The 14,745-nt window shown below is 36.0% G+C and overlaps 3 protein-coding genes across 5 annotated transcripts; 2 read left to right on the plus strand and 1 right to left on the minus strand.

The window, feature by feature from the left end:
* Positions 1-148: 148 nt before the first annotated feature.
* LOC104237647 (uncharacterized) lies at positions 149-1,258 on the plus strand. The gene has a single exon (XM_009791828.2). It carries the CDS (start codon positions 149-151, stop codon positions 1,256-1,258), a length of 1,110 nt encoding a protein of 369 aa, XP_009790130.1.
* Positions 1,259-3,226: 1,968 nt separating this feature from the next.
* LOC104237641 (pentatricopeptide repeat-containing protein At3g12770-like) lies at positions 3,227-5,749 on the plus strand. Its single transcript, XM_009791818.2, has 2 exons — positions 3,227-3,427; positions 3,560-5,749. The coding sequence occupies exons 1-2, from the start codon at positions 3,335-3,337 to the stop codon at positions 5,735-5,737; spliced, it is 2,271 nt and encodes a 756-aa protein (XP_009790120.1). The 5' UTR covers positions 3,227-3,334; the 3' UTR covers positions 5,738-5,749.
* Positions 5,750-6,396: 647 nt separating this feature from the next.
* Positions 6,397-13,269, minus strand: LOC104237642 (CBL-interacting serine/threonine-protein kinase 8). 3 transcript variants are annotated; one of them, XM_009791821.2, is made up of 15 exons: positions 12,852-13,269; positions 11,874-11,936; positions 11,671-11,742; positions 11,468-11,575; positions 11,307-11,381; positions 11,153-11,206; positions 10,005-10,130; positions 9,743-9,832; positions 8,377-8,499; positions 8,275-8,295; positions 7,579-7,698; positions 7,253-7,372; positions 7,049-7,105; positions 6,895-6,969; positions 6,397-6,773 (listed from the first exon to the last, which is right to left on the minus strand). In XM_009791821.2, the coding sequence occupies exons 1-15, from the start codon at positions 13,008-13,010 to the stop codon at positions 6,672-6,674; spliced, it is 1,365 nt and encodes a 454-aa protein (XP_009790123.1). In that variant the 5' UTR covers positions 13,011-13,269; the 3' UTR covers positions 6,397-6,671. The 3 variants fall into 3 exon arrangements, with proteins under 3 accessions (XP_009790123.1, XP_009790124.1, XP_070028375.1); XM_009791822.2 differs by lacking the exon at positions 8,275-8,295; XM_070172274.1 differs by lacking the exons at positions 7,579-7,698; positions 8,275-8,295.
* Between the last annotated feature and the right edge of the window lie 1,476 nt (positions 13,270-14,745).

The raw sequence follows: 14,745 nt of genomic DNA on the forward strand, positions 1-14,745 counted from the left end.
AGAAAGTAAATCCACTTATTCTATCCATTGTTTTGCACACCAACTTCAATTGACTCTTGTTGCGGTATCCAAAAAATGTCTTGAAGTGGAAGAACTTGTATTGTTGGTTTCTAATATATTGAATATAGTGGGAGGTTCTTTTAAACGTATGGATGATCTTCGAGAATCTCAAGCAGAAAAAGTTCAAGAGGCATTAGACATGGGTGAACTTGAAAATGGTAGGGGTTTGAATCAAGAACTTGGTCTTGCAAGAACTGCCGATACTCGTTGGGGTTCGCACTACAAATCTTTTAAGAACTTTATTTCTATGTTTGGCTCAATTATTGATGTTCTTGATACTATCGTTGTTGATGCCTGGACTTTAGAAGAAAGAGCTAAGGCAAAGGGATATCTTAGCACTTGTCAAGCGTTTGAGGTTGCTTTCATGTTGCACCTAATGAGAGATGTTTTGGGGATGACAAATGAGCTTAATACATCCTTACAAAAAAAGGAGCAAGATATTGCAAATGCTATTCTACTTGTTAAAGTGGCAAAAAAACGATTGCAAAAACTAAGAGAAGAAGAATGGGGTTTACTTGTTGATAAGGTGTCTGCATTTTGTGTCAAGTATAATATTTCGATACCAAACTTTGATGACTTTTATGTTAACTCTGGAAGATCTCGACGTAAAGTTGCTGATCATACTATTTTACATCACTATCGTGTTGATATATTTTTTAAGATTATTGATTGGCAAGTTCAAGAACTCAATGCTCGTTTTAATGAGGTGACAACGAACTTGCTTGTTGGAGTAGCTTGCTTAAATCCAGTTGATTCGTTTTCCAGTTTTGACATAAACAAGATATTGATGATGGTTGAATTGTATCCTGACGATTTTGATGAGAATATAATGGTTACGCTCAAGAATCAACTTGAAACTTATATTGTTGATGTTCGTGATGTTGATGAAAGGTTCTCAAATCTACAAAGACTTGTTGATCTTTCTGAAACACTAGTTAAGACAAAGAAGCATTTGAATTATCCATTTGTGTTTCGCCTTGTAAAATTTGCTTTGCTTCTACCAGTTGCCACTGCTACAGTTGAAAGAACTTTTTTGGCGATGAAGTTGATCAAGAGTGAATTGCGAAACCGAATGAATGACGAATTCATGAGCGGTTGTTTGGTACCTTATGTAGAAAGAAAAATATTTAACGTCATTTCTGATGAGACTATTATGAATACGTTTCAGGACATGAAAACTCGTAGAGGACAGTTGTAATAATATATTCTATTAATATATAGTTTTTGTTGACCTCTTTGTATATTTGCTTCTTTGAATTTTGAACCCACTTGATAAAAATCCTGGGTCCGCCACTGTTAATAACGCAGACAATTGCTCCACATTTTTTCACAGGATAGTATATATCAGAGACAAATCAAGAACCCAATATTTTGGGGCGGACACCTAACTGCTATTTCGACTCTAACTCGGAATTTTAATTAAGCTTTGAACGACTCCTAGTCCTTGTAGGAGTTTAAAAAAAAAAAAAAAAAAAAAAGGCCGCCTTAGTAGTGAACTGAACTCTATAAATATTAGTGTATATATTCCCCACGTAATTACTACTATTCATTACAACTCTCCCAAACTTTTGAAGCAGTGAAGACTTTGTTAAATTGCAGAATGGAGCATTCTAATTGCCCTGATGATTTAATAACAGATATTCTAGTGAGGCTACCTGTTAAATCGCAAATGTACTCTCTTATTACAAGCTCCTTTATTGTTAGAAAACACCTTCATCACAAGGAAAACCCTTAGCCGTTTCTTCATTCTGAGTTACAACCCACCTCCCCCACAATCCATGACCTCTATTCTGCTATCGCCCCCTATGATTCCTGTACTTGAAAAACCTATTTATTTACAGATTCCTATAGAATTGGATGAGTTTATTGGTCCCGTCAATGGCATATATTTTTCTTGTACAAAGATTTTGGTAATAATCGGATGGCTCTTTGGAACCCAGCTACAAGAGAGTTCCGACCTCTTCTTTCTCCCCCATATTTCCTCGAACTCAGCCAATTATACGAACCTTATGAACTTCATATATTTGGCTTTGGGTTTGATCCATTAAGTGACGATTACAAGGTGGTTTGCGTTTCGCATTTTTGGGAAGAGTTTGCTGCTGTTTATTCATTAAACAAGGACTGTTGGAGAAATCTAACGTACAACTTTGAAATCAGTCCTTCAAATCTGAAACAATCATCGTGCTCGACCTGTGTGAACGGAGTTTATTATTGGAGTAAAACAAGAGACATTGGATTTGAAGAGGTCCTTCTACTCGAATATTTTGACCTACATGCCTGATATATATATGTATATCAGGCATGGCATTGATGTTCATCTTACTCTTTATAAGGAGTCGTTTGTCTACTAGTGAGTCACTTCGATCCTTATAAAAGAAGTATTGATATATGGCTGATGAACGAGGAAAAGTTGTGGATTAAAGTTCTCAATGTAGTGCCTAGTACACCTGATTATAACCCTCTTGGGTTCTGGGGTCATGATAAGCTAATTCTTGGAAATGGTGAAAATGTACTGTTTTAATTTATGACGGTGGATTTACACATCTGTTTGATAAGTATTGTGACATGTGGTGTTCTAAGTAGTTACAGGGAGAGTCTAGTTTCCATCAAAAGCAAAAATGTTTGTCACGGGCAAGCTAAGGCGATATCATGGATCTCATTCAAGAATTTTTTGAATTTCACATTCAAGAATATGAAGGTGAATAACTTTGATAGGAGGTTATTTCCTAGTCATTTCATTGCTAGGTGAGAAGAAGTTTGCTACTCCTATTATATATGAACTGAGTTTATTAGTTGGACTTTCTTATTCAGTTGATCATCTTTTGATCACAAACACACTACAGAAACTATCCTATTTCGATATATTTGCGGCTAGTATATACAGTATGTTCTTTTTCATTGAAAATTGGATTTAAATTATATACAGTTACATTATAAGTAGTAATTCTTTTTATACAGTTAGAATTTTTTTATCGATTTACTTTTTGTATTGCTATATACACTTGTACCCTTCCGTACAAGCGTGACGTAACGTTGTTAACAAATTGTGAATTTCCCGCTAATGATTAATTCCCGATAACTTGTTGCTGGGGTCCACATAATCAATCTCTACCGGTCTCCCTTATTAGGATTTTCAGTTCAATTTCATCCAAACACATCAAAACTGTAAAGATAACATTTTTCTTTCTTCTTTTCAAAATTCAGATAAATATATAACCAAAGAACAATGAACTAAAATCAAAATATTTTTCCTCTTTTATACTTGACAGAAATCATGGCTTTTCTGCCTTCAGTTATAGTAGGCAGCACCCTTAAGCTCGAACCTGATTTCAAGAAACCTACACTCGCTTCTTTACCATTAGAAAAGGTAAGTTATTTCGGCTCTTAGTTTATTTCATTAACTTACTACTACTTGCTTAAATTGAGTAATACCAATAATTTCATTTATGTCAAAGTGCTCATGTTATTTTTGCTTGTTTTCTGGTTTAATTTATGATAGAGAAATCATAGTCCTATGATTTTGGATAAAGCTTTGGACCCATTCAATCTTGACTTCAGAGAAGCACTTTCACTGATAAAAGAAGGTGAAAAGAAAGTGGAATCAGCTGCTTATGTTCCACTATTACAAGAATGTATCAAGAATAATTCAGTTTCAGAAGCTGAAGCAATTCATGCCCACATAATCAAAATGGGTATCCATGAGGACTTGTTTCTCATGACATTCTTAGTTAATGTGTATGCGAAATGTGGGACTATGGATTGTGCACGTAAGGTTTTCGATAATTTGCCTAAAAGAAATGTTGTTACCTGGACATCCTTGATGTCTGGCTATGTTCACAATGCACAGCCGGAGGTAGCTATTTCCGTGTTTCAGGAAATGTTGGAAGTTGGTGGATTTCCCACGAATTATACGTTAGGTGTTGCATTCAAAGCTTGCTCTTTGTTGGCTGATTTCGAGTTAGGAAAGCAGATTCATGGGTATGTGGTAAAATATGAAATTGAGGATGATACAAGTATTGGCAATGCTCTTTGTAGCTTGTATTGCAAAAGCGGTAATCTGGAATCTGCTGTTAAAGCATTTCGGAGGATTTCTGATAAGAATGTGATCTCTTGGACAACTGCTATATCTGCCTGCGGAGATAATGGGGATTCTGCAATGGGATTAAGCCTTTTTGTTGAGATGCTTTGCGCGAATGTGGAGCCTAATGAGTTCACATTGACAAGCGTAATGAGCATGTGTTGCATAATGCAGGCTCTAAAGATGGGATCACAAATTCATTCTTTGAGCATTAAACTAGGGTATGGTTCTAATTTACGAGTAATGAATTCAATTATGTACTTATACTTGAAAAATGGATGGATTATAGAGGCAAAAAAGCTGTTTGATGGAATGGAGACAATTAGTTTGGTTACATGGAATGCAATGATTGCAGGTCTAGCTCAAATGATGGATCTTGCCGAGGATGGTATCATCAATGCGCATTCCAGTGGTATTGAGGCGCTGAACACTTTTCTGAGACTGCATCGATCAGGGATGAAGCCTGATTTATTCACCTTCTCAAGTGTGTTAACTGTATGTAGTAGTTTGGTTGCTTTGGAACAAGGGGAGCAAATCCATGCTCAGGTTATTAAGTCCGGTTTTTTGTCTGATGTTGTAGTGGGAACTGCCCTAGTTAACATGTATAGTAAATGTGGAAGCATTGACAGGGCAAGTAAAATTTTTGTGGAGATGTCTACGCGAACTTTGATATCTTGGACATCTATGATTACTGCCTTCGCACAACATGGCTACTCTAAACAAGCATTACAGCTATTTGAGGATATGAGGTTCGTAGGAGCTAGACCAAACAAGGTTACATTTGTGGGCGTGCTCTCCGCATGTAGCCATGCTGGACTGGTTGAAGAGGCATTGGCATATTTTGACATGATGAAAAAAGAGTATAAAATTAAGCCCGTGATGGACCATTATGCATGCTTGATTGATATGTTTGTGAGGTTAGGTAGGATAGATGAAGCTTTTGACTTCGTAAAGAAGATGGATTTTGAGCCTAATGAATTTATATGGTCACTTTTAATAGCGGGCTGTAGAAGCCATGGGAAATCAGAGCTCGGCTTTTATGCTGCTGAACAACTACTAAACCTGAATCCGAAAAATTCAGAGGCTTACTTCTTGTTGTTAAACATGTACCTCTCAACGGAGAGATGGAAGGATGTTTCCAAGGTGAGAAAGTTAATGAAAGATGAAAAAATTGGAAAGCTAAAGGATTGGAGCTGGATCAGCATCAGGGACAAAGTTCATTCATTTAGAACAGGTGATCGGTTGAATCCTCCATATGAAAATATAGACAATTTCTTAAGGGATTTGGATGACAAAGCAAGTACTATGGGATTTGAGTTACAGACAACTTTGGAGCTGCGAACTGAAGAAGATGATGAAGCAGCTTTTCCTAGAGGTCGACACGGTGAGAAGTTGGCTGTTGCGTTTGGATTGCTGAGCACACCAAGTGCTGCACCCATCCGAGTTATTAAGAGTATTAGCATGTGTAGAGATTGTCACAGCTTTATGAAATTCATCTCACAGCTAACTTCAAGAAAAATCCTCATTAGAGATAGTAAAAGGCTGCACAAATTTGTAAATGGACATTGTTCTTGTGGTGATTTTGGTAGTCTTGTTTAATTCTTTCTCAAAGCCTTGGCTTTCTTTACTTTCTTGATTATCAGTTTTCTTGTCAAGTTTCTGTTCTCTAATTCCACGCAATACCATAATGTCCTAAAGGTTCTTCATTGACTGATCAGTAGATCATGTAGCTTGTCATATGAAAGGAAAATCAGAAAACAAATAGTGGCTTATATTAATTTGGTTGGATTAATGTGGTGCGGCAGCAATACCAGCATATTGAGTTCGGTATTTTTTCTAAATTCCAATTGCTATTTCAGTTATACTCTGAGGTTTCTCGTGCCATCTTCTTTTTGTATGACATCTGAAACAAGGTTTTATTTTTGTTGTTTAGTAAAACCTGGGATTGCTATACTTTAGATGAAATTTTACGGAATTTTAAGACTGAAAATTTCAGAGGAAACACAGTACGAAACTTAAGAAGAATAAAAACTGGCGAGAAACTTTAGAACAACTCATATTGTTGATGTCCAGGTTGGAAAACACTTTTCGGAAAATGACTTAGTTGCTAAAGCTCAGGTGTCGGGCAGAACATGGCTTTCACAGCAGTTGCCTCAGCTGTTCACATAAATTTAATGAAACCAGAAAATAAAATTGCATGGTTTGCTAAGAACAATGGCACTATAAGATTGTTGAAAATGGAAATGTTGCGCAGAAGCTGGTCAAAGTTATCGACTTGACAAACTCTTCTCTAAAAGTGTTTATATGTTTACTTTTTGCTCTAAGATGATAGATCGTCACCACATAGAAATGATTAAAGATACAAAACCTGGGGAAAGCATGGGAGCTTTAGCCCTCACTTGGCTCAACTATAAAAAAGTACTCACTGCCTATCGTGGCTTCAAAGGTTAGATGTCAATCTATAAAAGTTTACAACATGCTGTAAACATCATACAAACACAAAAATACAAACAGATTCTCCTTAACACGAATATCATCTCTTTCTACTCCTTGTTTTTGTAACCCTTGATTTGCATGTTTCATCTGATGGCTTCCAGATAATATCCTCCAGATTGCCACAAAAGTTCTTGTAGAACTGTAAATCACGGTAGGTATCAGTCAAAGCACTTGCGTGTAGGCATGTTTGGATAAGAGAAGAAGCAAAGAGAATGGTTGGAATAAAGAATATCAATGTATATCCACAGGACAGAACTAACCTTAAGGAATTCACCAGCATCACCAGCTGCTTTCTGAACGTCTACCATGAAAAATGTCGGAGCAACCTCAAACACCTGATGAATAATAAACATTTAGCTACCAAACAAAGAGTGCCACACAAATTGAAACAACTTATGTAAGATGTAAACTTGCCTCCAGAATTACAGAGAAATGTGAAGTCTTGTTCGAGGACAGACCTTCTACCCTCATCTGCGACATACATGCACAAAAAAGACTAACCTTGAGGGTTCTCCAAGAAAACTGCAGCATAGAACTTAAGGAAAGGAACAATGACATAGGGAACCCAAGTGGTGAAACTCGAGATCCCCCTTATTAATAAGTAAAGGTATGGTCTACCTTAAAATTGCGGATATGGGTCTTGAAACCCATGGATTGGGCCACAACTTCCATACTTGATAAAACAACTTTTGCTGGTTTCTGCGTAAGAAATCGTGTTTGATGCTGCTTCATTGAATCCTGTAAAGCCAGCATCCACAATTCACTTATCTAAGTTGAAGACCAGCACCTTAATAATGACAAGAAACTAGGACCAGCACCTTATATATTTAACTAGTTGATAAATATGTTAATGGACACTATAATAATTATGATTCTATGAAAGAGAGGAACAATCAGAGCTCCATTGTAAATGGTCAATTTGGTATAAATTTCAGAACTTATACCTGCCCGCGATCAAACAATACAGATAAGTTCAATCCTTGAGAGAGAATAATAAGGTCAAAGGCATTTAGAGCCAGAGGCCCAGCATCCGCATTGTCACATTGCTCATTGGATCGCACCCCCTATAAGACATTGTAGGGTGCCATAAAAACAAGGGGAAAGCAAACAAAAACAACATAAACAGTCAATAATTAGAACAACCCAGGAATATATTTCATCATACCAAACACTCCCTAAAATCCCTACCAAATTGAAATTTCTTTGATTTTTTGGTCCATATCCTCTGCTTCTCCGAAGAAAAATTTCAGCAAGATTCGGGATAATGCAAAAAGTTATACCCGGGGCCTAGCTCAAGTGGCAAAGGGTGGTGGATTTGTGTCTTAGGTCACAGGTTCAAGCCCCCACATGCAAAGCAAAGCCTGGTATTTAAGTGGAGAAGGGTAGAGGGGCGGGCCCATCCACCGAGTTTCGAAGGTTGCGGTTGGTCCAAAGGATCGGCCCCAGACGGATTTCTCGGTCATCCAAAAAAAAAAAAAAAGCACCTTTATAAAACTATTTCCATCCTCAAAATACAAGTGTTAGCCCCAATATGTTTTATTACTCAACACTAAACAATTACATTCTCAACATAATGATAAGAGGACATTCCACTTTAGCAGTAAACAAGTACAAACTGATGCTTCAGGGAAGATCCTTACCAGCTTGCCACCAAGCAAGACCTGGCAAGATTTCACTTAAAATCCCAGTTAAACAGCAAAATGTTTTATATATCAAAAGCAGCAATTCAAAGCCTTACCAACCTCGGTATCATCAAAAGCTGCATTAATATCATCTAAATTGACATCTTCATACTCCATAGATTTGACAGGAACATAACCTTTTTTAAACCACTCATCATTACGGATATCTTCAATCCGAATACGCTGCACAGAATAGCAGGATATCAAAGAGTGGTAACATCGCAAAAAGACGTAAATTTTTGTAAAAGAACAAATTTCTCTTCATGATCAATATAACTGTATAATGCTTAAACCTCAATACAGCTACTTCACTCCAAGAACAACCCAAAAGTTATGAAGTCGAGTAAGAGAATATAACGATAATTTAAAGAATAAATAACTCAAGAAGCCATAAAAAATATTAGCATCTTACACACAGAACCTTTTAAAACGTTGCAACTTAGCACTTCTGTTAAACTTTAAAAACGAGCCAGTTAGTACTAAGGAGAATCCTATTTCCTCTTTCCTTGAAATGAACCCCCATCCATCTGCAATTGCCTACTATCCCAACAGTTCTCCTTCTTCCTTTCTTCTTCTCTTTCTCCTCTTGTATTCCTGAGTTGTTCTACGTTTATTGATATTTTAGTACTAAGATGAGAAGAATATGTAAAGGTAGAACAGGAATGCTAGACAAAGAAAGGGGGAATCATACAGAAAAAGGTTAAATGAACAAAATGGTTCAAACAGTTGGATTATGTCAGTGATGGTGATGATACAAAGAAAAAAGATGAAAGGTAAAACCCAAAAGGCAGAAGTTACTGGACGCTGCCTTGGTCCATGATAATGGAGATCATCATGAAGAACTGAAATTTCAGCACAAACAAGAAATATAAACAAAATGTGAAGCACTCTGCTTTTCCTTTTCTTTCATTCATTCACTTTCTCTTTCTACCTCCTTCCCTAGAACCAGCATAATTTGTCTATTTTTCTTCCATCTATTTTTTGTTAATTTTCTTCCATTCATTTTCAATGTACTTTCTGATTCAAAAGGCACAAAACAGTGGATTGACGCACCCTTAAACATACGAAGCTATGCATAACTTGCTTTAAGTCACATAGACACCTAGTACATATTTTTGACGCCATCTAGCTCTATAGTAATGGAAGTTGACTTATACCCAGAAGCATAGTGGGAGAGCGCCAAGGACAGCAATGTGGTTTCATTTGTGAGAGGGGGAAAGAAGAGAGGTGAAAAGGAAAAGGATTTACATTAAAATTCCTTTCTTGCTTTTATTTGACAAGTTTGCTAATACATACTAACAGACTGGATAAGTTGCAATCTTGTACAAATTCAATAGGTAAATTAATTTTTGACAGATAAGTTTCCGAAACAATATATGTTTATGGGCGCAATTTACCACATGTACGTTCCTGATTAAGTACTTACTGTTTGAGGATTTGGGTCTAAAATTCGAGAAATGAGTGATTTTGCTCCAACCGGAAACCAAGACGGGCAGGAGAACTCTGCTCTTTCAATCTGCAGAAAAAATATAAACATACATGTTGGTGATTAAAACTTTGCTACAAAATAATCTTCTTTTACTGTGATGAAATGTGAAAATGTCAGCATGATTATCATGTCACATTGCTCTGCAACCGCAGTAAGGAATTCCATTAAGTACACAATAGTGAAAATGCAAAGCTACTACCTTCGCGTACAGTGTAGTGAGATCAACCTCATCAAAGGGGAGATAACCTGCCATCAGAACATAAAGGATGACACCACAGGACCAGATATCTGCCACAGCACCGTCATAACCTTTGTGACTAAGAACCTAGTAAAAAGTTTCAATAGCAAGGACAAAAAGGGAATCTTAATCCATAATAATAAAAGTAAAGGATACACATTATCGATCGAACTACTCGTTCAAAGATATACTTGTACCAAAGGACTAGACTACTATAAGTAGGAACGGCAGGTGGTGCGGGGCGGGTTCTGTCTGAACCCGCAAAATTTAAACCCGCCCCACACTCCACCCTTATTCACCCGCCCCGCACCCGCAATTTTTTTTTTATTTATAAATTATTATTTTTTTAGAAAGCTAGACTTAAATCTGATTTTTTTAACAAAACAATTAATTATATCCAAATTGTTCTTAAATTCTCATATTTTGCCTCTATATCTAGTGGTTTTTCCTATAGAACAATTAAACTCCACCCTCAACTACGATTCTGTTTGTTGTTTTCTCAAATCTCACGTCTATTTGTGATTCTGCTAAGTAAAGCAATTGAGAGCAAAAGATTATTTTTAGGAAGACGTTGGAAATTTTTAGCAACGAGATGGTTTCTTTCAAATACCATCTGAAAGACGATTTGCAGCTTTTTTTTTTGGTAAAATGCAGCCTCAACAACTGAATGCCTAACATCTGTTGAAAGGGCGTTCATCAAAATTTCAAAAGCTAACATGTTGGTCAGAATAGTGACATTATTTCATACTTCTATTAAGCTTTCCAAAATAAGGAGGCTCAATTCATGAGTCAATCTTCTGTAATACTTTCTGCAAACCATCTAGGCAAACAAGAAACAAGCAGTGGATACGAAATCCGAAAAACAAGCAGCCCGAGAAGCTCCCGAATTCGATTAAAACGAAAATGTGTCGAATTAGTGATTGTGTGTGGAATTAGGATAATTTTATCATCATCTCTCAACTCCAATGTGGGACAAGGGTTTTAATATTTAGCCTTTATGTCTATTAGTTTAAAAAAATTAAATCCCCACCTGCGACCCGACCCGACCCGACCCACACCGCACCCGCACCGCCCCATTTCCATCCCTATAAGGAAGCTGTATAACTAACCTCTGGTGCAACATAGTTGGGGGTTCCACATGTTGTCTTAAGAATGTTGACTCCCTATTAGAACATTGTTGACAGCAGTTAGCAGCATAAAGACTTTTGCTAAAATTGTGAAGGTTTTATTTATAGAAAAAAGGGTAGAGCCTTGAGATCTTACCTCGCCGGGCGAAGCACTAAGTCCAAAATCTGATATTTTCAGATCTCCTTGGGAATCTAGCAGAAGATTTTCAGGCTGAGAAATTTCAAAAAGGTCAGACTTTTATTTAAATGCGTAATAATTTATTACTTTCTCAATTTGACATTTCTATCAACAAATACCTTCAAATCTCTATGATAGACTCCTTTGATGTGACAATAATCCACTCCATCAATCAATTGCTGAAAGTATCTACGGGACTCGGCTTCACTTAATCGCCCATGGTGAACCTACAAGTACATACCAAAGATCAGTCAAAGAAAAATATATGCTTAAGCAAAATTATCTGCAATATCTCTTTAGTCCATTTTAAAGTACGACTTACTATTTTATCAAACAGTTCACCGCCTGTAATAAATTCCAAGATAATATAGATCTTAGTGCGGGTTGCTATAACCTGACAGCAAAATTTATTTATATCAGCAGCATAGAGAATCTTCCAGATACCAATAACGGATAACCTAAAAGTGAAACAGACTATGAATTTCAGGAAACTAAAAGCCAAAGGCTCTTGCTTTTGGCACATGCCTCGTGTAATCGAACTACATATGGATGTCGGACAAGCTTCATTATCGATATCTCCCGCTTTATCTGCAAGATGACAATGCAGAAAGCTCTTATTAGAGAACAGAAAAATCAGTAGTATAACAGAAATTCTGTTGCCACAACACAAGTTTACAAAATTCAAATGTATATGTACGGAACGAAATGCTTTAGAAATTGACATTCGAAGAGAAGACTTGGACTATTCTAACTTTTTTTTTTAATGAAGTTGAACTCTTGAACTACGACAAATTCTAAGATTGTAGGACTGTTACCTAGCAGCACCGTGTATACATTCTCGAAAATAATCTATAAGCTAATCTGAATCTATTGATCAGATAAGGAAAATATATAGAAGTCTTCAAACTTGATTTGCTATCATATGAGAACTTCATTAAGCTGCTAAAGGTCTATTTCCTTCTTCAACCGAATTCACTCTTATGCTAACATTGTCCCCTCCATTGCTTTGCAGTCCACAAATTGCCGAAAATCACCATTCAATATGGCAGGGTCAGTCAAAATAACACCCTAAACAACTAAAAGCTTCTCTATGATGTCGAGAAACAATTAACTAAAATTTCAAGTACGTTTATTAATTGACTTAACACAACAACAACAACAACATCAACCCAGTGGAATGTTTATTAATTGACTTAAAAGGGAGAATCAACTTATTGCATTGATTCCATTAATCAAAAACCTAATTCATTAATTGATAAAATCAAAAGGCTACAACAAGTCGAGAAATTAATTAAAAAGTGCTAAATATAATTAATAGGAATAATCAGTCCACTTTCCAATTCAGTTACCACCCACACATTTCCAAACAAGGAAAAACACTTTGCACTTTAAATATGAAAAGAAAACTAAAAAAGAAAGAAGCTCCAGCTGGGTATTTTGGTTTTTGGAATTATTCTCAATTCAAAAATAGGGAGAAAAAAGAAAGAAGAAATATGGATAGACCTGGTCAACCATCTTGTGTTTGATGATAGTAGTACGATCAAGGACTTTCATAGCAACACTTTCACCAGTTTCCGTATTCTGTGCAAATTTAACTTTGGCAAATGTTCCTTCCCCTATCGTCCTCCCTACTTCATACTTGCCTAATTTCCTTATCACCATCTTCTCCTACCAACACGAGACCGTTTTTCTTCTTGTTCCAAATTTCTTCAACCCATTCTGGTTTTTCAGGAAAGCATATAGGGCTTGACAAACAAGATTTTGGCTTTTTTTCTTTCTTTGTCGCTTTTATTTGACTATGACTAATATATTTGCGATGGATGGATGGGATTAATTGGGAAGAATGGAATATGTAATTAACTGTGAAGAGTTGAAAATGAAAAGGAAGTTAGAGAATGGGAAAAAGGTGATTGGGGGATTTGAAAGTGGTTTTGTGGGGCTTTTTAGAGTATGTATTTGGGATTTCGTTTGGTAAAGTTGGAATGACAACCAGTTAATACAAGTAGCAGAACGCTCCAGTGGTTGAAAAGGAGAGATTTTTAGTGGGGAATGCCTCCCACTTGAAAATGATAACATGGGTTCACTAATTTTCAAGAATATAACATTGTTATACATAATTTGGGAAGTGGAGTATGGGTCCTGTGCTTCCACTTAACTCATAATTATCCCTCTTATCAGCAACAGGTATCAGTAACTCTATCAATCAAAATTTGGATAGATGAGAAATGTAATATTTTTTGCTTTTGAACTCGTTCTTACCCAATTCATTGACCACCAGGTCACATACTTGGAGGCTCAAAGATCAATTAAAGAGGTATATATTCATACCGAAAGATCTCCTTCATTTTTTAGAATCAAAGTCAAAATATCTAACTAAATGCCAATAAACTTTTGTCATTTCACCACACCCTTGAATAGGAGTAGGGTGGCAAACGAGCGGGTCGGGTCGGATATGAGTGGGTCGAAAACGAGTAATTTTAAAAACAGATAAATTATCCGATTCGTATTTGAGACGGATAAAAAACGGGCTATCCGACGGATAATAGGGATATCCATATTATCCATGGCTTCTTGAATATGATCACTTTTGGGAGAATTCCTGGTCTCCCAAACTTGAGGAACTCCCTGTTTGAGGCTTTACAAATGTAAAAGTCAAACACATTGGTTATTCATTTGGTTAGCCATTTTCTAAGTAGATAATATGGTTTTTATTCATATTCAGTCCGCTTTTAAAAAGTTCATTATCCAACACATTTTTTAATGAATAATATGAGTGGATAACTGTTTTCTTTTAACAATTTTGCCACTTCTAAATAGGAGTAATTATTTTAAACAAGAAACAACCTTTATTCTTTTTGTCCAATGGCTTCTTATTTTAAGAAAAACATGGTGAGTAATAGAATGGCGGAGGATCGGCGATCAATGCCAAGTTGCTTTTACAGAAGGTTTATAACTGTTTACAGCTGTTTTGGACCCTTCATTTTGTTAAAATACCAATATAGAATGGGGAATTCTTCTTTAATTAAAACTTAACAAAAGATGTAGACTTATGTAAATAGAAATGGTAAAAGGTGGGCGTTAAACAAATGCAATCTTGAGTACTTTGAATATCCTATATGTCAACTAATAAATAAACAAGTTAAAAAATATCTTGTCCATCCTATGCAAGATTTGTATTAGACTATTATATTATAGGAGTTTTGATACAATTATCCACAAAAATAAAATTATTTACCTTTGTCTACTCATTTGTTTTTCTACCCATAAATTAATTACATTTCCTACCCATAGTAGGTTTTGTGGGGAATTTTTTCTTTATTCTCCAATTCTTTTTTATTTCTATGCTTCTTTTCTTTTCTTTTTTATTTTTTTTCTTTTCTCCTTTTCTTTTTTCTCG

This window comes from Nicotiana sylvestris, chromosome 4 (genome assembly GCF_000393655.2).
Source record: "Nicotiana sylvestris chromosome 4, ASM39365v2, whole genome shotgun sequence".
In the NCBI taxonomy this organism is placed as follows: Eukaryota; Viridiplantae; Streptophyta; class Magnoliopsida; order Solanales; family Solanaceae; genus Nicotiana; species Nicotiana sylvestris.

What these genes read in the sequence shown, in the direction of transcription:
- LOC104237647 (XM_009791828.2), top strand. Translation starts at nt 149, where the DNA reads ATGGATGATCTTCGAGAATCTCAAGCAGAAAAAGTTCAAGAGGCATTA.
- LOC104237641 (XM_009791818.2), top strand. Translation starts at nt 3,335, where the DNA reads ATGGCTTTTCTGCCTTCAGTTATAGTAGGCAGCACCCTTAAGCTCGAA. An exon ending in CTTCTTTACCATTAGAAAAG is followed by an intron (nt 3,428 to 3,559) that starts GTAAGTTATTTC and finishes AATTTATGATAG; the next exon opens with AGAAATCATAGTCCTATGAT.
- LOC104237642 (XM_009791821.2), bottom strand. Translation starts at nt 13,010, where the DNA reads ATGGTGATAAGGAAATTAGGCAAGTATGAAGTAGGGAGGACGATAGGG. An exon ending in GTGAACTGTTTGATAAAATA is followed by an intron (nt 11,576 to 11,670) that starts GTAAGTCGTACT and finishes ATGTACTTGTAG; the next exon opens with GTTCACCATGGGCGATTAAG. An exon ending in CCCATATCCGCAATTTTAAG is followed by an intron (nt 7,106 to 7,252) that starts GTAGACCATACC and finishes TGTATGTCGCAG; the next exon opens with ATGAGGGTAGAAGGTCTGTC.